We start from the raw sequence: 23,963 nt of genomic DNA, 5'->3' as shown, positions 1-23,963 counted from the left end.
CTAAGATTTGACATTTTTGTGCGTACGCATGTAAGATCACATTTATTGAGTATTTACAAAAATGTAAGCGTACTGGTAAGCAAGAGACTGAATAGAAATTGAGTTTTCACATAAATATTTAAATAGATACACAACTTATCTGTACCTCTGGGTTTATCCAAGATGTTGAGGTCTTTACATTAGGGCTACGAACGTTTCGAGAACAGCTAGCCAGGTATAGTGCTGACAAACCACGAAACATAATTAGAGAGAACCAGAACTTGAAGAGAGGATCACAAGTTTCTGAGTGCCCAAGGGAGACAACTCTGCACACTGAGCTGTAGCACCTCTGACAATTGGACCACCAATGTACTCTGTGTATTAAAATGAGTAAGTTTATTTTTACGCTCTCAGCAATATTCCAGCTATATGACTGTAAATAATTGAGCCTGGACCAGAAAATCCAGTTATCAACAGCATGAGCATCGATCTATAAAAATGAAGACATGCAAGATATATACAGAAGCGTAACCTAAATTCGTGGATAACCTTGATTCGTGGATCCCGAAAATTATCATGCTAACTCGTAAATTAAGTCTCGACTGACGTCATGAAGTGGTACTTTTGATGTACATACAATGCCACGCCTCGCTGACAAAAAAGTTCCGAATCTCTGCATTACACGCAAGTACACTAAATATAATTGTCCAGCATTGAGATAAATAGCCCCAAATCACTAATACCACCATTACCAAATTTTATTTTTACAAAATGTCAAGTAAAAAAGATACCGTTAGCTCCAACATTCTCACTTCTCGTTGTCTGCTTTCCTTGGTGTCAATACTTACTGCAGTGGGATCTCGTACATAGTGGTACAAAGTAACCGACTACGTAATCCACAAAACAAGGTGACGTTACATTTTGTGGGCACACGAATGGGTGATGATTGCAAATGGCTTCGTAAACAAACGCTTCATTCACGAGTGGAAAATTGGGCATTTTTAATTTGCTGAATCAATAAATAAAATAATCAGTGCATATACAAAATGAAATCATGCATTTATAATATGAATTTTGCCGTATTTCCCCTATATCCACGAATCAAGGTTACGCGAGTGTACAAATCACGAATGCTATCTCCCATTCAATCTTAGCAAAACAAATTTTTACTAATAGCTGCATCATTTCATCTATCACAGCCTGATCCTGATCTAGCAAATCTCAAAACACAACATTCTTAATTTCATATGTTCATGATTATTTTATCATACTCATCAACTGACAACACAATGAACCCATTCTTGCCACAGTCTCATCAACACAGTCAACTACTTTCCCCATTTTGAAACACAGATGAAGCAAACAGTTGTCACATGATTGCAGTCTGATTATGTCTGGTACATTAATTTTCTGATCACTGTACTATAACCATCACATTAAACGCCTCAGTCCTACACATGTATGTCAAGCCAGGCATACCACTCACCTATGTAAGGTAGAACACATGGCATAGTGTATACAGAACACAACGGTGTTGCCCATCTAACACAATGGCTCACAGCTTGGTTGGCCTCACAGTGTTCCTGCAGACAGTACCTTCATATCCTGACAAAGGTCTCTCGTGCATGTTGTCTCCATCTTATAATACTTGACTCTGGATCACGTTCTCAAACTTGCTCTCTTCAACACATAATACTTGACTCTGGTTATGCTCCTGTACTTATTTATGCTTGTGCTCCTGCCTCTAGTCCAGATCTTCATCCTCTTCATCTGTGTCAGTCAGCAGCGGGATCTTGGCACCGTTGGGGGGCGTGGCATACCGCACCATCCCGTGGAGGCTGGTCAGGGGCAGCAGCTGCTTCTGTTTGCGTTTGAGGTAGCGGTGTTGACGGCACGCCGCCACCATGAAGACGCCCGCGATCAGCGCTATTAGGATGAGGATGAGGATATCTGTAACACAAGCCAGCAGATAAACAGCCTGTGACTGTATGAGTGCAAGATATTGCCTGTGACTGTATGAGTGCAAGATATTGCCTGTGACTGTATGAGTGCAAGATATTGCCTGTGACTGTATGAGTGCAAGATATTGCCTGTGACTGTATGAGTGCAAGATATTGCCTGTGAATGTATGAGTGCAAGATATTGCCTGCCTGTGAAGATGTATGTGAATGTAGTGCAAGATATTGCCTGTGACTGTATGAGTGCAAGATATTGCCTGTGACCATATAAGTGCAAGATATTGCCTGTGAATGTATGAGTGCAAGATATTGCCTGTGACTGTGTGAGTGCAAGATATTGCCTGTGACTCTACAAGAGCCTGCAAGATATATGCCTGTGACTATTGTATATGAGTGGAAGATATTGCCTGTGAATGTATGAGTGGAAGATATTGCCTGTGACTGTATGAGTGGAAGATATTGCCTGTGACTGTATGAGTGCAAGATATTGCCTGTGACTGTATGAGTGGAAGATATATAGCCTGTGACTGTATGCCTGTGCAAGATATTGCCTGTGACTGTATGAGTGCAAGATATTGCCTGTGACTGTATGAGTGCAAGATATCACCTGTGACTGTATGAGTGCACAATATCACCTGCCTGCAATGAGTGCAAGATATCGCCTGTGAATTTATGAGTGCAAGATATCACTTGTGAATGTATGAGTGCACGATATCACCTGCCTGTAATGAGTGCAAGATATTGCCTGTGACTGTATGAGTGCAAGATATTGCCTGTGACTGTATGAGTGCAAGATATTGCCTGTGACTGTATGAGTGCAAGATATCGCCTGTGAATTTATGAGTGCAAGATATTGCCTGTGAATGTTTGAGTGGAAGATATTGCCTGTGACTGTATGAGTGCAAGATATTGCCTGTGACTGTATGAGAGGAAGATATTGCCTGTGAATGTATGAGTGGAAGATATTGCCTGTGACTGTATGAGTGCAAGATATTGCCTGTGAATGCATGAGTGCAAGATATTGCCTGTGACTGTATGAGTGCAAGATATTGCCTGTGAATGTTTGAGTGCAAGATATTGCCTGTGAATGTTTGAGTGCAAGATATTGCCTGTGACTGTATGAGTGCAAGATATTGCCTGTGAATGTATGAGTGCAAGATATTGCCTGTGAATGTATGAGTGCAAGATATTGCCTGTGAATGTATGAGTGCAAGATATTGCCTATGACTGTATGAGTGCAAGATATTGCCTGTGAATGTATGAGTGCAAGATATTGCCTATGACTGTATGAGTGCAAGATATTGCCTGTGAATGTATGAGTGCAAGATATTGCCTGTGAATGTATGAGTGCAAGATATTGCCTGTGAATGTATGAGTGCAAGATATTGCCTGTGACTATATGAGTGCAAGATATCGCCTGTGACCATATAAGTGCAAGATATTGCCTGTGAATGTATGAGTGCAAGATATTGCCTGTGACTGTGTGAGTGCAAGATATCGCCTGTGACTCTACAAGTGCAAGATATATGCCTGTGACTATATAAGTGCAAGATATTGCCTGTGAATGTATGAGTGCAAGATATTGTCTGTGACTGTATGAGTGCAAGATATCGCCTGTGACTGTATGAGTGCAAGATATCACCTGTGACTGTATGTGTGCACAATATCACCTGCCTGCAATGAGTGCAAGATATCGCCTGTGAATTTATGAGTGCAAGATATCACCTGTGCATGTGAGTGCACAATATCACCTGCCTGTAATGAGAGCAAGATATTGCCTGTGAATGTATGAGTGCAAGATATCACTTGTGAATGTATGAGTGCACGATATCACCTGCCTGTAATGAGTGCAAGATATTGCCTGTGAATGTATGAGTGCAAGATATCACTTGTGAATGTATGAGTGCACGATATCACCTGCCTGTAATGAGTGCAAGATATTGCCTGTGAATTTATGAGTGCAAGATATCACCTGTGAATGTATGAGTATGATTTAGCTTCTGAATGTATAAGTGCAAAATATCGCCTGTGAATGTATGGGTACATGATATCGCCTGTGGATGTATGGGTACATGATATCGCCTGTGAATGTATGGGTACATGATATCGCCTGTCAATGCATGATTTACCCTGCACTTGCATATCCTTCAAGATTTACCCTTGACCTCACAATTTTGTCAATGAGAGCACTATTTGGCCTGTATACATGACATGCCTGTGATTAGGACAGAATTAGCCTGTGATTAGGACAGAATTAGCATGAGAAAGTCTTAATATCACATGGGATTCATTTAAAATGAAAAATATGCCAAACAATTTTCACCAATATTGATATCTGCCATACCTAATATTATCAACCACTGTGTAACATCACAGAGAAAATGTGAGCTGTTATCATGTAATAAGTGTGTGTCTACTAAGGAATTGTGAGTATCAGCAATTTGCATCCCTTCAGCTGATACAGGCAGTCATATTTGGTAAAGACCAACATAAATAATGTGGTAACCATAGTAACCATTTCTCAAGTTGACAAATTGACAAGAAAACATAAAACAGATACACTTACAAGTTCCAAATGTTGTGGCAGTATAATCATCATGTTCAGCTGCCATCTTTAACAAGGGGAGACAATTCTGTAAGCTACCATTATTTGGTGCCGGCTCAATACCAAGGAGGTGACACATGAGGGGATACACATCAACATTGTTCAAGATGTCCACGCTGGCGCCGGCCTTGAAGGATGGTCCCATTGCCAGAAAGAATGGATGCATGTCTTGGAGAGAGTTGTCCCAGCCATGGTTTCCCACTGTGGACATAGAAGAACTAATCAATGGTTTGTTTGTGTGACAGTCAGTATTCCATATTCCACAGGGGTCTGGACCAGACAATCCAGTGATTGACATCATAAGCATCAATCTACATAATTTGGATATTACGACACAAATCAACCAAGTCAGCTTGTCTCATACCCAGATCTCATAAATCCCCTCTTACAGCAAGCATGTTGCTGAAGACCAATTCTAACCCAGATCCTTATACAGACAAAGCCATGGTAATTTATACAGACAATTCTGTCAATACCACGTCAAATTTAGTCACACAAAAAACATTCTTCCAAACTATATTTTTTACTTATTTCCTGTATAATCTCATTAAGTTGTCCAGGTAACACAGACTCTAAGTAAATAAGATTAGAGACCATTAAACTTAACCCCCTGGATGCCACAGGGACATATATGTCCTTCCCCTTCAACCCTCAATTTGAAGTCCAATAAAAATCAAAGTATCCCACGCACACAAATACACTTCACAGTTTCGAATTCTGCGGGAAATTTCCTGTTTTTGATACCATCCACATTTATTTTAGACAAAGCTCAAGTGCTGAAAATGACCTTACAAAATAGGCTTCATCGAAAATGGCGACATTTTTGACACAGTATGAAATCGCGATTCACAGCGTTATTTGCTGTATGTTTTGAAATGTGAAAATCGGATAATTACTGTGAGTATTGAATTTCAAAAATAACATATTTATGATCACTGATATCAGTTTTACATGATTTAAGCTAATTATAATTCTGAAGCGTTGCCGATGAATCTAGAATCGGTTGGGATGTTTTCGAAAATGCACTTACACGAACACCGTGAGAGCTTTCCGCCATACTGGATAGTGTTTACAAAATCAAGTTCGCGAAGGCCGGTATTGAGACTTCTATTACATCAATGTATTTCATAATCAGCTTCAAAAAATGCATCACTGAATTCCCCATACATTTTAGAATCAAATTGCAAATGGTCTGTTTCACCAATAATAACTGTCTAGATAAAATGAGACGAAACATATTGGGTGTGAAAATGAACGCTGTGCTTGAAAGACTGCGTTAGTCTGAAATGTAAACAAAGACAAATTCGATTTTACACTGCGTAGCATTTTCTGAAATTTTTCAACATTCATCCGTCTATTCATTACTTGCAATCGCTCAATACCTTTAGAATATACATGGAAAGAGTATCGTAGCAAGAAATAGGAAATTATAAATAGATACAATGCAATGATTTGATAATTCATAAGAAATTGTCAAAGTTTCCGTGCAGCGATGATGCCATGACTGACGCCAAATCACTCGAGCGACAACGGTAATTATCTGCATTTCTGTCCTTTTCTCTTACATTATAGTGAAAACGATAAAACATATAACAATACACAGATAGTCAGAATCATTCTGATTACTTACATCTCATATTTATGTACAAACGATCCCTAAATCAGTGGAAGGGTCCTCACAAAATCCTGTGTACCCTTGTCAGCAAAGCCGCCATTTTGTAAGAAATCGGTCAGCGGTAGTGATGTCATACGTCAACATTGTTGTACATATTAGGCAATTTCTTTGAGGTGAAGGTCGGTTGAACAAGAGTAAACACAATCGCCATATCCTTCCGATTACACTGTCAGTATTATGATGTATATTTCGGATACTTTTTCATGAAACTGACTTCAGTATCTACATTTAGCCTTGTTCAATATCATATCATACAGGCATATAGGGTTTACGGTGTTTTATTCTTTGAAAGTTTTCGATTGTTTGAATCATATTTACATAAGAAATTGACATATTTATAAACCTTTACACAAGTGTTAGAAGATCAAACGTAGCCATAACTGCAATTACTTTAGTTCTTATGATGTACAATATTCAATTTATTTGGACTAATATTGCAATTTCATATGAACAGGTTAATGAACGGTGATATAATTCAACCTTATATGCAAAACTGATAATATTAATGACAATGATTTATATATGGTATGAAATGTACATGCACACATATTTAAAGGAATTGTCTTGTTCATTGCATAATTGTGTGTCGTTTTATAGACAAAAGAATGATTCATATAGATCGGCAAGGTGCGCGTTTGTTTGCAACGTTTAATGATTCTCTATCATTGTTTTCGATAATATATTCAATTCATATTCGATTAAATAATATTGTGATGACAGGATATCAAACTCTAACTACTTATAGGAAAATTGTTGAAAAATATATATACCATCTCATGTGTTAATTTGCACAAATCTTATATCCATATTCTAATATATAGTTCCATATATAAAAAGCTATCTTTATGCATCTTTCATTGCATACGTATGAAGAGAAATAGGTTCATAATCATAAACAAACAAAATTCTTATCCCAAACAAAATGTTCGGGTGTTGTGAAATATTATTTTTATTTACGTTAAATTGATGCCAAACAGGTGCGCGCTGTTTGGTCACAATAAGATACGCTGTCAAACTGTCTAATTGTTGATATATTCAGGACACTATTTAAAAGAAAATCATTCATTTTATGTTTTGTCTAAAGGGTGTTAAATTCTGACATAGAAGTCTAGACCTTTTATACAATTAATGGAAATTAAGTGAGATATATACTAATCAGAATACCAATGTCGTTGTTTTCCAACGTCGCAAAATGCACAAAACAAGCGATGACGTCAACTAAAATGTTGTATTATTTTCAGCAATTTCGTTACATTTGAAGATATGGCTAGTATTCTGGTAATAAAGATGCAAAATTAGTCAAATTACATCTACACAAACAGGAGAATATGGGAATCTAAGAACTAATTTATATATCGGATAGGGCCATTCAAATCGCTATTACGTGCTTTCACATGTAATACGTTGTCATCTTTTCTTATAAATTGTGAAACTACCAAAGCGCATCCGTTCACATTGGGGAACTTTGAATTGGAATAGTGAGGTTCACCATGAATATAAAATAACGAAAATATTAAGCGTCCGTATCCACAACACATTTTAAGCCAAGTGATCTGAGTTACATTGACCTAGTGTTACGCATAACGGAGTTATGCCCCCTTATAATTACATCGTGTATGACCTCTCTGTCGCCGCTTTGACGTCATAGAAGAAAATACATTTTGACATTTATTGCGAGTCATTTTAATGTTGAGTATAACGCTTATGCACAAGCAGATAAACCCAATTCATATACACTTATGTCGTTCAGATATCAGGCTGTATTTTCTTCGCTCACACTTTCCGTAAACATGCCCCATTAAAAAATTCGTAGCACAGTGCTTTTATCGGTGCGGGATAAAAAGCGGAAAAATTTACTGTTTTTTAACGCATAACAAAAATTTGGACAACATTTAGCAAGGTCTATTTCTCAAACCGCCGAGGTAGTTCACTTATATTTATACCAACGGATAGGAAATTTAATATTCTACATTTCTGTGTAATTTTATAGCCTTACGTAGATCCAGGACCACGCGAGAGCAATTCTCGCACAGCGTTCACTTTTCAAAGCGTATGAAAATGTGCGCCTGAAAAAAAACTCGGCAGCCAGGGGGTTAACAACCACTAAAAGATGTTGCAATGTTTCATGGATGTACCTGGGATTCCAGACAAAGTGCATTTGGTAGGCAAAATATGGATTTCTGTTAACCTTATTTTTTCAAAAACTCAGAGGTATTTAAATGCTACATTCAATGCAATCAGGTCAAACTAAGTATTACATTTCCTTCTGACCTGTTATAGCAGAAAGTTATCTTACAAAGCCACAAAAAAATAATATATTATCAGAGTTAAAAAAAATTATGAATGTGATGGTGATTCATAAAAACATGTCATCCTGCATCACTGTACAATGGACATTGTACTGTGTTCTATGATAATGGAAGTAGTTGGCCCCTCAGGATATCTGATCTTTCATCATGTTCACCCTTCGAATCTAACTCCAGTCAAACACTGTTGAGTCAAACTTTAATGGGTTGTCCTTATTTAGTCATCATTTTCTGGTTGTGTCAAACCTCATAACTCGAAGTATTTACATATGTCCTTCCTACTTTGACACATGGATGTTTGACTACAACAATTCAGGCTCAAATCAGCGTCTACTTCCTGGTAGATGATGCTTGGAGATATTATATTTTTTAAGTTAATGTGTGGGGGATATAGTCTAAGAACACTGTCAAGTCACAGTCAGACACCATATAGTTTCAGGACACTGTCAAGTCACATAGTCAGACACCATATAGTTTCAGGACACTGTCAAGTCACAGTCAGACACCATATAGTTTCAGGACACTGTCAAGTCACAGTCAGACACCACATAGTCTCAGGACACTGTGAGTTCATAGTCAGACACCATATAGTTTCAGGGAACTGTCAGCTCATAGTCAGACAACATATAGTCTCAGGACACTGTCAGCTCATAGTCAGACAAAAAATAGTCTCGGGGCACTGTCAGCTCATAGTCAGACAACAAAGTTTCAGGGCACTGTCAGGTCACATAGTCAGACAACATAGTATCATGGCACTGCCAGGTCATGGTCAGACAACATAGTCTCGGGGCACTGTCAGCTCATAATCAGACAACAAAGTTTCAGGGTACTGTCAGGTCACATAGTCAGCCAACATAGTATCAGTATTGTATGTGTCATTATGTAACGAATGTTATGATGGAAGACTTTATTTTTTCATGAAAATAAAAAACAAACAAACAAAAAAAAAAAAAAAAAACCATAGTATCAGGGCACTGCCAGGTCATAGTCAGACAACATATAGTCTCGGGGCACTGTCAGCTCATAGTCAGACAACATATAGTCTCAGGGCACTGTCAGGTCACATAGTCAGACAACATAGTCTTAGGGCAATGCCAGGTCATAGTCAGACAACGTATAGACTCAGGACACTGTCAGGTCAGTCAGACAACATAGTCTCAGGGCACTGCCAGGTCATAGTCAGACAACGTATAGTCTCAGGACACTGTCAGCTCATAGTCAGACAACATATAGTCTCAGGACATTGTCAGGTCAGTCAGACAACATATAGTCTCAGGGCACTGTCAGGTCACATAGTCAGACAACATAGTCTTAGGGCAATGCCAGGTCATAGTCAGACAACGTATAGACTCAGGACACTGTCAGGTCAGTCAGACAACATATAGTCTCAGGACACTGTCAGGTCAGTCAGACAACATATAGTCTCAGGGCACTGTCAGGTCACATAGTCAGACAACATAGTCTTAGGGCAATGCCAGGTCATAGTCAGACAACGTATAGACTCAGGACACTGTCAGGTCAGTCAGACAACATATAGTCTCAGGACACTGTCAGGTCACACAGTCAGACAACATAGTCTCAGGGCACTGCCAGGTCATAGTCAGACAACGTATAGTCTCAGGACACTGTCAGCTCATAGTCAGACAACATATAGTCTCAGGACATTGTCAGGTCAGTCAGATTACATATAGTCTCAGGACACTTTCAGGTCACATAGTCAGACAACATATAGTCTCAGGACACTCTCGGGGCATAGTCAGACAACATATAGTATGATACAGTCTCAGGACACTGCCAGGTCAGTCAGACAACATATAGTCTCAGGACACTCTCAGGTCATAGTCAGGCAACATATAGCATGATATAGTCTCAGGACACTGTCAGCTCATAGTCAGACCACACATAGTCTCAAGGCACTGTCAGGTCATAGTCAGACAACATATAGTCTCACTGGCACTGTCAGGTCATAGTCAGACAACATATAGTCTCAGGGTACTGTCAGGTCACATAGTCATAAAACATATAGTCTCACGGCACTGTCAGGTCACACAGTCAGACAACATATAGTCTCAGGACACTGTCAGGTCACATAGTCAGACAACATATAGTTTCACGGCACTGTCAGGTCATAGTCAGACAACATATAGTCTCACGGCACACAGAGGGTTAATCATGTAAATATAGCTTAAAAATGTGAGTCACATGTTTGTGCATCCTTTCCGTCAGATTACCAACACAGAGTGTGTCACACACCTCTGCTTCCTGATCTACAGGTTTGTGTCACATGCCTACCACCTGACAAGACTGACAGGGGCTCTCAACGGTCAACATGCTCCAGCGCCTGTATAACAATGATAACATCAACACCAACAGGCTTATGTAAAATTAATCAGGAAATCACCATTTAGCATGTTTAGTCTCAGGCTATTTTATTTTGTTCTTTTACAGATTTACCCCAAACTGCCTAAGAAGTAAACAATGCCAACAAAAATTCTAGAAAGGGAATAATTGGAGATAAACATTCTGTGTTGGAAAATCAGAGGCTTATAACGAAATTATAATAGCTCTAGATTTGATTTAAATAAAAGATTTAGAGCCGTTATAATTTCATTATATACCTCTGATTTTCCAACACAGTGTTTATCTCCATTCTACCGTAACTGTGTTATTAAGATTTTTTAAAATACATATTGTGTTGGAAAATCAGAGGCCTATAACGTGATTTTATACCTCTGAATGACTAAAATTAACCAATCACAATCCAGTATTTACTGAAGTCATGGTAGAATGTGTTTTATTCCTTCCTCCTTGTTACTTCAGTAACAGCTAATATGATGGCTTGGATGAGGTGTCTTGTATCTCTGATTAAGGAGGGAAAGGATTTAATGCTTCATTGTACACTGTTACAATATCAAAATGCCTCTGAAATTAGGAAAATAAGAAATAAGGAAATCCAAATTTTGAACATAATCGCAACATATTTCCAATATACCTGCCAACCGCATTTAGTTGTTTCAGTTTAGAATCCTAGATAAATCCTGTTCCAAAAAAGTTTAAGCATATTGAGCACACTCAACCATGTCTCCATCATCATGATCATCATGATAATAATCAAAATGATCAAACAATATTAAAAATATCCTACAAATGTTCTGAAAACCAAAAATCCTTTTTTAACACTTCCAATCTAAACTTTGCAATCATGTAACCATGGTTACCAATGAAACCGTGAACACAAATGGCTGCCTTACAGTGCAGCTGTACATTTTGATATACAAATCAAGCCAAGGCTAGGTCACAATGAGAAGGAGAACTAAATTCAATGAATCCTCAGCGGAATTGCCAATACCTGGAATTTCTTATTTTTCCACAGATTCAGTATCTGAATTTCATCTCAACAGTGCACCTTTTTAATTAAAATTATTTGTTTCTTTCGAAATTACGTATTTTCTGAAACTGTGTTGTCTTTGCAGTTTAAACAAACCCATTAACAGGGTTTTACCTCAACTCATAAACATGGGTGTAGCGGAGACCCCCATTTATTAGTTTTAAGGGTCCTTGCAGACAATACGAGGATCCTGCGAAATAACAGTGTAGACAACTGCATGTTTTGATAATTTCTTGACAGCCTGGAATGAATCATTGATCATGTGGGCTGATGGATAAACACTTAGCAAAGTCAAAGATGTGTTGTGGGTACAATGAATAAATTTTGCGCTCCTCTTGATGCAATGAATTGTTTTTCTACGTCCATTCTCTACATTTGTGCATAGTGGACGCATATTTGCGTGTCGTGTAAGACCCTGCATGAAGTACTGACAATATAACCTACTAGATCAAACAGAATTACGCTAGAATCAGCTGTGGCATTAGGCACAGACTGATGTAATTGAAGCTCCAAGCTAAAAAAAAAGGTACCGGTAACATCTTCATCTCACTCAATTCTCCACTAGAACCCTGGTCCTCAATTTATATTCACTCTTTCCTCTGTTTGTATAGACAGCTTATTATCGCACATTTACATACCAATCACTCGCTGGGTTAGCCGTATATCAGCTGGTGTTAGTGTTGATGACAATTAATCATCTCTACGAGAGCCTGTAACAGATGCTGCTGTTGCTTCTGGGGCTTCACATACTGAACGTTATATCTAATAAGCTCATACATCTGGCCAGCAGACGTGTAATTAATGTAAATGATACGGGATAAATTCAGTGTTGTACTGCCGTCGTCCACAATCTGGCAGCAAACAGAATAGGTGAATTCCACCATTATCTTTCTGTAGTTGAATAAAGGGATGTACACGTCTGCTCTAGTGTTGGGAATTGGTTGAAATCTCACAATTGATAATTGGTTCATTACCAACGGGCAATCATCAATAAAAATTGGTTAGCATCATTTTTTCAAATTTTCCTATTCAGGTTTGCTTTTGCAGATAAGTATAACGTGGTTCTCTGTTGTTTTTAGTTTTATTTAGAAACTGCGCAAATTGCATTTGCAAACTTCACATCCAATGTAAAATGATGCAACTTGCTACTTTAAAGTGATGACTAATATATCATGGACATAAACTTCCCAGAGTCTTCAAGAAATATTCAGTCATGACATTTCAGTAGTGAAGTGAGTTTTCTAGAATGAAACAGGTTTTCAGGCAATGCCAGTTTCTAAGATATGTTCCATCATCAAGTGTTTCTAAAACACTAAAACAATAGTTCCAAAATCGTTTGTTCGATAATGAAAATATCTGATCGATTGCATGGGCATTTGGTCACTGCGACCAATCTTCGATAATTTCAATTAATCGAAACACCACTAGTCTGCTCTCCCCAAAACACGTCTGCTCCCCACAAAACACGTCTGCTTCCCTCAAACAAGTATTCCATTGTCCATTGTGTCAAACACTAAACTATGCTTTAATATAATCACCATGCCTGTCTTATGAACTGACGGAAATAACAAACTTTTTTTTTGTACCGGCCAATTGCTGTATATGCTGTCTGCTCTAACCCAAACACGTCTGCTCCACATGAACATGACGTCCATTATCCATTGTATCACACACTAAACTATCCTTAAAATAACCATGCTTGTATTAAAATGAACAGACGGATATAACCAACTTCTTTTTTATCCCAGACACTTGCTGTATATTTTAGTGGAAATGTATACTAGAAAATATGGTTATAATGCACTATAAAAAGTGGTCCTTTTGAGTTTGTTATAACCATAATTTACCATAGTCTCCATTTTACATATACATATTACTCATGATTCAATTAAACTTCGCCTTGAGACCAGATTGATTAACAGGACCCGGTTGTATCAACACGTAATTATGTAATCCATCAATTAAACACTAATCACTGATTAAATACTTAATGTTTGATTAGTTAATGAAGTGTTTAAATACGGTTGTATAAACCCTTATTTAAACAACCATTAACTAAGTATGCCTCTAATAAAGGTCCCGTCATTAAACCATGATTAACTTAGGGGAATCCCCTAATTATTATCCATGATGCATTGCATGTAAACACTCATCGATCGTCTGCATCATGGCTGCCTTCAGAAATCGCAGCAAAAACTTTGAAAGTTGTGAAATACAACTTCTAACAGATCTAGTTGAAGATCATATCGGTTGTGCTAAACAGCAAACTTACCAACTCAATAATTAATGACAAAAGAAGCAGATATGGGACAAAATAACGGCCGAGATCAATAGCCTTGGGGTAAGCAATAGGGGCGTCCAAAGAAATCAAGACAAAATGGAATAATATTTTTCAAAATGCAAAAAAGAGTTTTCAGGTAGAAAAATTCAAACGAAAAAACAGGTGGCGGTCCATGTCCCAAGCCTGTTTTCTCTTCCATCGAGAAAATCATGGATATTTATTCGGATTCCGCATGTTTCAACGGTGTGGCCAGAGTGGGCTATTTTGTCAATTTAAAGCATGTAAAACGTGGGTAATACATAAAATACCACACTCGGTCTGATAACATACGAATTATACGAAGCTTGTGACACGAATACTACACGAGGTCTCATTACATACGAATTATACGAAAAGAGTGTCCTTCCTACGGTATCTGACCGAGCGAAAGCGAGGTCAGAAACCATAGGAAGGACACTCGTTTCGTATAATTCATATGTAATGAGACCTCGTAGTATTCTCTATGTATGTCGATGCAAGTATTAAAACAAAATAGCAAGTAGATCGAAGACATAGGCTAGCTTATGACTTCAAAACATAATGTCGAATTATGGGACAGTTTCATTTCATATTCTTACCTTCTGTACAATGCAGTTGAACTTTATTCAATCACATTTCACCCGCTGTACATAACGTCGTCCTCTTTCAACGAATATCCAAATCAATGTGAAGGCCGTTCCACTTTTTCTCACAAGAGTGAAGTCCCCTGTTACTATTTTTGTACATGGAACCCATCCCGTTACACTTTGCATACGCTTCCTATTATGTTTCTCACAATGTAAATATTTAAGAAGCTTACAATATTAAAAGGTTGTGCAAAAATATAGCAAAGTTAGTAACAGACAGAAGCATTTGACGCTGCTGTTATTATTAATTATGCTTTAAAATTTAGAATATTTCAGGGAATTATCATCGAAAACTCGTAATGTAATTACATCAAATAAAAGCGCTTTGAGGAAATACAGGCCTGTGTCAACAGTATTAGTAATGTGACTTATAGTACGGTATGTTAATTTTGTGTAGCATAAATATTTTCCATGAATTTAATTTTCATTGGGTCCTAATTAAAGTGAGCACAGTAATCATCTCAGCTACACCCACATAATTTCGACAGAATTTTCCGATTCCACCAGAATTAATTAAATTAAAATTGTGTTTTCTACACTAAATTCACATGTAAGTCTATTGAAATTAAGTTAAGTGGCAATTTTTTTGGGCTCGGGTCCGTATTTGCATTTGTAATTTTTATTTTATTTTCAGTTACTTTGTGGAAGGGTGGCATATTTTATATCTAATTTAAAAAACCAAAACCAAAAATCCTATCTATTTGCAGAAGCTCAAAGTGTAGAGATCCATGCCATGTTGATACAGCTAATGACGAGTTAATGATACCCCCAAACCTTCATTAGCTTAATGATGGATTAATGAATGGATTCCTTTATTAAGGGTTTCATGCAACTGAAGATAATCAATGATTAACTAATCATAGTTTAATTAACGATTAAAGCTTTATTAAAGTTTGATACAACCGGGTCCAGGACACTAAAATTAAAAGTCCATTTAAATTGCACAGCCAGCAATTCCACCAGTATTTGTCTCAAATTTTATGAGCCATGTAATAAACAGCCATAACTTCTTAAAGCATGGAGAAATCTCTCCTCAATCTTAACACTCTGGAAATCATTAATTTCTAACAAATTTCATACTCTGGTGAACATCGATTTCTAGGTAAAAAAAAAAAGTAACAATAATAATCTTCCGGTCCTTTTAAATACATCATAACTGTCCAGAATTTAATGAAATTTTTGTAAAAATGCAAAAAGAAAGACTGGCTGATATGGCAGCATGAAGCAGTGCACCAACAAACCCAATAAACAGCAGCAGGCACAACCACAACTGCAACATTATAACTCAAACCTGAAACTGGGATTCAAACCCAGACTTGTTGAATTCTGCACAGAAAATTGCGACTCCTTAAAATTTAAAGCTTGGGGCTTACCAAAACTCCTTGATATCTTACATTATTACCCACGTTTAAAGCTTGGGGTTGCATACTAATCTCGTACGTCACCGTGTTGTCTACAGTAAACCTCTTTGTCTAGCTGATATCTTATGATATGAATCTCAATGAGTAAAATTCATAACTGGCCATGTCATTCTAACTCTCAGAAACATTCAACAAGAAGAGTGTTTTATTGAAAAGTGTGCCTCTCCGTAAAGCGCTTACAGACCTGTGAAGATCGGGTGTTAGAATTGATCTTTAGTACTAAACCCATGCTTGTCGTCGGTTAACGGGATCGGGTGGTCAGGTTACTACAGTACAAAAACTGACTTTGTTGACAAAATATTAACAAAACTGTCATTGCATCCCAATTGTGTATATCGATGCTCATGCCTTTGATCACTGGATTGTCTGTGAGTAAAATTGGCCATGTCAACTCTCAAATTTGATTATCTACTTCTGACTTTATCCGATGAGCTGAATATTGCTGGAGTGCAGAGTAAAACTAAACTCACTCACTCACTTTGATCACTGGATTGTCCACCTACATTCATTTAAACTCACTCACTCACTCTGCCACCTACATTCATTTACAACTGTGCCATTCCTGGTAAGCTGGTAAGTGTCCTTAGGCACAACAAGGAGCGGCATAATCCTGTCATTGTGCTTGTAGTGGTACCGGTCTGGTATGTCCTCTTTCTTGTAAACTGTGAAGTGACCTTCAGCTTTGGATCCTGCCGTCAGATTTGCATACAGCTCTTCAAGCAGACCTGTAAGGAGAAGCATTCCAGCATTACAACACACCAGTTTATGTAGTCAGTATCATTACAGTGAAATATTCAGGTTTTACACCCATCTGAACAGTGTTCCAGTTATATCTCATCGTGTCAGCTTGATGTGGGGGAAGCCAGACTGAGCAGGGATGACAAGGAAGTTTTGAGAAAAATTCTGAAAACTAGCCGGGGGTCTGATATTTAGGCATTTTAGACCTTTAAAACTGGCTCAAAAATGACAAGACATTATCATGAACACAGCAACACCTCTCTCGCTCTCTCCTCCCCCCCACCCCCTCCAATATTTCTCAACGAATTTAGACGATTCACAAAAATGACCCTTGGCCTTATGAAATTCCTGGAATTCCGCAGAAAATTCTCATCCATGTCTGAGTGAGTGAGTATAGTTTAAGCTGCTTTTAGCAATATTCCAGCAACATCACGACGGTGGAAATCATTCCAGTAATGTCATTTTGTCGCTTGTAATCCTGTACAACACAGCCCCGATGTACAGGGGATGTACCTGTTTCCCGGAAAATGTCTGGCTGTAACGGGCCAAAGCATATCATCTAGGATTTCTGTGTATTTCTGAGCATTTATGTTGCCATTAACAACACAAATGGTACCAACACCATGCCAGATGATACAACCCCACACCATCAAATTGACGTGTGCCTATCGTCCTGGACAAAGACATTGAGGGAGGTATTCTTCACCGGGCGGTCTCCAAACATAAACAAGATTGTTTTCCCCAATGATAATTTTACACTCGTCAGGGAAGATTACTCAATTCCAGTAATTATTCACTGTACGATATCGTTGCCCCCTTGCCCAGGCCAAACAATTTCTGACATTATAGTCACGAATTCGGATTTTCTTTCTAACAACACGTCTATGAAATTTATTTTCATGTAATCGTCTCCTTACAGTCCTCCCCAATACACATGTAGTCCTATTGTTGTTTAAATTCTCAGTTATTTCACCCAAAGGTGAAATCCTGTTGTTTCTGACCAACCTCAAAAGTTGTCGATTGTCCCGAGGAGTCAGTTTCCTCATACGGCCTGTTCTGAGGGCATTCTCGACTGATCCACGTTGGTTAAACCGCTCTACCACCAATTATACGCTGCTTCGAGGCATTCCAAAGAATCTTGCAAGGTTAGAACATTTTTCGCCACTTTGAAACTTTTTTACAATTAATTTCTTAAGTGGCTCCGACAAATCAGCCAATTTCCCCATTGTTGCCAGAAATAGCCAGAATATGTAGCAGACGACAAGTGGATTAAAAATAGAGTCACGTGACAGACACGTGACATCATGGTGGATCATGTGATAAAATATTAAGACGATACGCGGTGTTGTTTTTGAGGAGCAGTATTTTAGAAACAGGCATCGCTATACACGATATCAACGCCGTAACAATTGTACGTAATAATATTGCCACGCCCTGTAAATACATGTATATTGAGCACTAATCATGATAGTTCATAAATCTATTCATAATATATGATACATATATATGTATATAAAGTGACCATGGTGACACTTATGTGTTTTCACAAAATATATCATATATTACGAACAGAAATATGAAATGTCACAATTAGTTTGGAATATTTATAATTCTTTAGGCCAAATAAAAAAAATGCTGTGGTTCCAATTACATCTCTTTAAAATTTAGGGTAGGTAGGATTGTTTTTTTCACTTTTTTTTAATCATCATGTCTACTTTCCCTATCAGAATGACCTACGTCTGTCAGTGCCGGGAAAAAACAATGGTATCTGAAAGCTTATTTTGTTCATACCGCTTAGGCCTTATCAACTTATATCATATGATTTACTTCATGCTTTACAGAAACTAACAGTGGTCATCTCGTTATGGTGTAACATGTACAACAAGATTAATCATGATTATGCCATTCATAACATTGTAGATAGCGTCACTCAATGAAATAATGTTAGCTAATGTATAGAAAGTTTTAATGAACTTATTTTTTATGATTTATCAGTTTCTGCCAAAAAGATTTGATGTTTGCTTATTTGTTATTTTATGCCTCACTCAGCAATTTTCCAGCAATTTGACAACAGGTCTGTAACCATTCAAGTTTGGACCAGACAATCCAGTGATTGACATTATGAGCATCAATCTACAAAAGTGGGATAAGATGGCATGTGTCAGCCAAGTCAGCGAGCCTGAGCACCCAATCCTGCTTGTCACCTCTTATGACAAAAGCAGGTTGCTGAAGCTAAATTCTAATACGGATCTTCAGAGGTCGCCAGAAGATTTGAAGCTCTCTGTCTACATTATCACTGCACATAAGGAAACACATCAACATCACATGCATACTTGCAAGGGTGACCTCGTCAGAGTGTTATACAATATATGTATACGATAACACTATCCATTATATGATCTGATAAACACATAAGGGTTGTGTAATGGCAATTATATTTCATTGTAATATATGGAGTGAGTATGGTTTTACGCCGTTTTTTGCAATATTCCAGCAATATCACGACAGGGGACACAAGAAATGGGCTTCACACATTGTACCCATGTGGGAATCGAACCCGAGTCTTCGGTGTGACGAGCGAACACTTTAACCACTAGGCTACAGTATATTGTGATTTCATTACTTGTATTGCAATATGTATTTGTGATACATTGGGAGCTAATGTGTCTGACTGGGTGATACTGAACATACAAGCAGATTCTATTTTCTACATTAAGACCCTTAAAAGATATGTTATATTTCTAATCACTGCAATCTCAAATAAGGTTGGACAGTTTGGAATTCTTTTTTCTTCTTTTAATCAATCTATAATTTTTAAAGTACCGGTATGCAATTTTGTCAATTCATTTGTGATCGTAAACCCTTCTTTTACCATATTATTACTTCATAACACTCATAATAAATGACAAGTCCCAGATATGATCAATATTTGTTGAATATTTTAAAGATAAAATGACCATTCAAATTTATCATCAGCTGCCATAGTGCCAATAACATTCATTCATTGACAGAGGTAAAAGTCAATAACTATGAAATCGACAAGCAGTACAGACAGCTGTCGTCACTTGTCAAGAACAGAACAGTCTGTGCCACACACTTTTCAGTCACCTACTCACAAATAGCTCCTACTGTCCTTTTTGGTATATTTAGTAGGGGTGTCGCGATACTGCGAATGTATCGATGCATCGATACATTTTTACTGACGATACGATACACGATACATGCTTGCGTGTATCGATTCCTATTTTAAAACTTTATCGATTCAAATTTTTATGCTATATCCATCTCCTTCAAAGTCTTGATAGTAAAATTATACGAGACCTCTTCGATAAATAGATGTAGCTAGCTTTACTTAAAAAAAATAGGTTGGAAACTAACAGCCTTTGTGATTGGCTAGACTATTTTGATGGACCAATCAGCGAACGCGTACGTTGCCGGTAAGGTAATGCTATGCTATGAAAATTATGTATCGCGATACGTATCGTATCGTGACCTTAATATCGTGATACGTATCGTATCGTGAGATTGGTGTATCGTGACACCCCTAATATTTAGTGTTATCTATGGACTTGTACTACCTGAGCTTACTTAAGTGAACAGATTTTAATATACACTGGCTCCAGATCTTTGTTTAAGTCAAAGGCTGATACAACCAGTGCAATGATGTGGGTGATCTGTCAACCATGTCATATCTCTCAGCAGAGCTCCAGATAAGATTTAGCTCATGTGGGTACTGTACCCGCTGTATTTTTTTGGAGTGCGTATTATGAATGTTGAGTGGGTATTTCATTTTCCGTTACCCACTGCTTTCAAACGTCGCGTATTTCAGTCATTTTACTCACCTAAGTATTATGTGACTGAGTAAGTTTACTAAGCAGGTATGTTCTGCCTTATGACTATGTCATACCTAATCAAAACCAACTTAAATATAATGGAAATGAGTTCATAAAAAATCCCTCATCCTAAATGGACAGTACAGCACTTGTCCTATACTAACAGTACAACTTGATAGCAATCGATGTCTTTTTCATTACGCAAGTGATTTTTATAAATATATTCCGTACGCGATTTGTTTTAAACTTTTTGCATATCTAACATTTTAAATGCGTAATTGGTACGCAACAATTATTTTTCAATGCGGAATTGGAAATTTTATATGCGTATTTTACCCGGACACGCAGCTTATCTGGGCCTCTGTCTCAGCATGGAATTAGTGTAACCATATGTTCTATTGGGTGAGATTAAAAATTATCAATCACTGAACATAATTAATATCAAGCTGCATGCTATGATATTTATAATGCGTTGAAAATGAAAGTAATTTTTTTATGTATAGAATTCAAAAGAAGTTAAAAAACCCACATATATATCTTGAATCTACAATGAATAAGCTTTCAGAAAATAGTGAATTTCCGTTTTTTAATATAAATGCACATAGGGGAAATTTGATGTGAACAAATCTCCAGTGTTGCCCAAATGTTTGTCAAAATTTGATCATCTAATTTTTCATTTTACTGTTTCATTCATGTCATTCAATAACTTGTACAACTGTTAATGACTGCACTTAATTTTGTTTCATTATTTTCATACATAACACTTGTAGACAGGTGGTTGTGAAATATGCAGAATTCCTTCCTCTCAGGTATTCTATTCACTTGTAAACATAACATGGGACTCGTCTCACATAACCCCTAGTGGTGTTCTGATGATCGAAAATCGATCGAAAATATTTGAAAATCGTTCGAAAGAAGGATTAATAATACTTATCGATTATGAAAAACATATTTCCAAATAATCAAAATTTTGTTGTTTTAGTATAACACACTTGAATGAAGTAAACTAACCATTACATTTGACGAACATTCACGAACAAACATGCACTCAACAGTGTAAAGCTAGGCGCATTGTAAAGTTTTAACCACTTTTATTGTTTAATTACAATTCCAGTGTCTTTCATGCATGTGTGCATTTCATTGCATGACAGTATTAGTTATAAAAAACATTAATTAGAAAATTTGTTTACTTCCGGGCATATGTCCTGACTTCGTGCGAGTATGTACGGCAAAATCATTGAAAGCTTTAAATGGGAATAAAATAACCAGGTTTGTGATACGCAAGGTACTTTACAGAGGTCAACTGAGTATAAATTGTGCAGTTTATTCAACGGTCAAAGCGATGGAAGCATTTGTCAGACCGAAACAGAGCCGAGCAGAGCAGCCATTTTGTTTCGATTTACTGACACACCTTTCTTAGATACCTTATATATATATATATATGTCATGCTTATAAATATATCAGAGTCGGGCGCCTATGGAAAAGTCTTATTTCTGCTCAAAGCGGCTTGTCCATACTTCTTAGTTCTATAGAGGTCTCTACCACTATAAGACAGTTGTAGTTTGGCAAGACAGCTTGGAGAAAAAATTTATAGTAACAGCTGTTGAAGGTAGAAAAGGCACGTAGGAAGACCAAGTATTACAACATATGAACATAAAAAGATAAGCATACCAGATTAAAGCAGGGGAATATAATGTGTTACTTTGCTTAAAATGTTATCTTCTGAATTAAATGATACTGACAATTAGTTTAATAACATTGATTGCTCAACAAGACAGTTCTGCAATGTATTTTCAACTCACCTTCATTTGGCAAAATATTTCCAATTGGGTTACTTGCAAATATTTTGTATGACAATGGATCAATGTATTTATCCAAATTTATAACATTTTCAGGAGGAGTGCTTGAAAATCCATGATCGCTTGTTATGATAATGTTTGTATTTTCCAACAAGCCCTTCTCCTTCATACTCTTCAACAGATAACCGACTACATTGTCCAAACCGCCGATCATTCTTGTCACCTGGATGGAATCGGGTCCAAATTGGTGACCAAACTGGTCTGGCTGCTCAAAATAAAGAAGACCGAGGTTGATAGGATAGGATGATGTGAACCAATCTAAAATGGTATCTATTCTTGTTTCATTTTTAACAGATGGATTAAACAATATGTTCCTTGTAGCTTGGACACCTTTGACAGGAGCACCTCCTCCCGGCCACATGACTATACCGGTTCTGTGGTGAGAGTCTTGAAGCTGGTTCGTCACCCACACAGGTTCACCGCCGTCATCAAACCATTTAGCACTGGTCTGATCGGCTCTATTTGCCAGGGTGAAAACTTCGTTCAGTTTTGGATCATACATCGTATTGGCCACGATCCCATGGCTTTCTTCCCACAATCCCGTCGCCAGTGTGTAATGGTTTGGAAATGTCTTGGTAATGAACGCGTTCTTCAGACCATTCTTTGAATGTACTCCATTTTTCAAAAAAACATCGAAGTTCGGAGTACCTGTCCGTTCCAAATAATTCCACCTGAATCCATCGAACGAAATCAGTAGCAACTTCGGCGGCTCACTCTCTTTTTCAAAGTGGCTGTTTGTTGGAATTAAATAAGATAGACAAATAAACACAGTAAGCGTTGAAATCATGTTCGGACAATCTGAAATCACGTCTCAATGGCAGCACAAATCACAAAAAGGACACCTTTCCAGGTTGTCATGGTCTAATTCTTATCATTCGGAAAAAGGAAATGATCCAAGGGAAACAACTCTACTTACTGTTCATAAGCCGGTCACTAAAAACATGAACTGGGTCGTTATGTCTGAAAGGACGAGAATGATTATTAGGGGTGTAGCTACCATTATAAAACAAAAGCATGGGCTTACATATAATTGTTGTTAAAAAGGTTGGGGAAGATAATATCTAATTTAGAAGCTTTGCAACCTATCGGGCTTGCACACAAAACATTGGCTTGCTACGCGGCTGATTACACTTTTGTATTGCTATTTGTTCTCAGATATTTTCATGCAATATCATTTTCAATCGCACACTTGAAAATGGAGTTTTATTGGAAGCATGTTAAATATGAGTCTACATTAAGAATTCAGAACCAAAA

At 37.5% G+C, this 23,963-nt stretch overlaps 1 protein-coding gene across 1 annotated transcript; it reads right to left on the bottom strand.

Moving 5' to 3' along the window:
* Nucleotides 1-1,220: 1,220 nt before the first annotated feature.
* LOC124287635 (ectonucleotide pyrophosphatase/phosphodiesterase family member 5-like) lies at nucleotides 1,221-23,592 on the bottom strand. The gene is made up of 4 exons (XM_046724134.1): nucleotides 22,653-23,592; nucleotides 16,818-17,003; nucleotides 4,504-4,743; nucleotides 1,221-1,929 (listed from the first exon to the last, which is right to left on the bottom strand). The coding sequence occupies exons 1-4, from the start codon at nucleotides 23,494-23,496 to the stop codon at nucleotides 1,724-1,726; spliced, it is 1,476 nt and encodes a 491-aa protein (XP_046580090.1). The 5' UTR covers nucleotides 23,497-23,592; the 3' UTR covers nucleotides 1,221-1,723.
* Between the last annotated feature and the right edge of the window lie 371 nt (nucleotides 23,593-23,963).

Source organism: Haliotis rubra, unplaced genomic scaffold (genome assembly GCF_003918875.1).
Source record: "Haliotis rubra isolate DU_JTF1 unplaced genomic scaffold, ASM391887v1 Scf403, whole genome shotgun sequence".
NCBI lineage: Eukaryota > Metazoa > Mollusca > Gastropoda > Lepetellida > Haliotidae > Haliotis > Haliotis rubra.
This window is presented reverse-complemented; position numbering and strand designations above follow the sequence as displayed.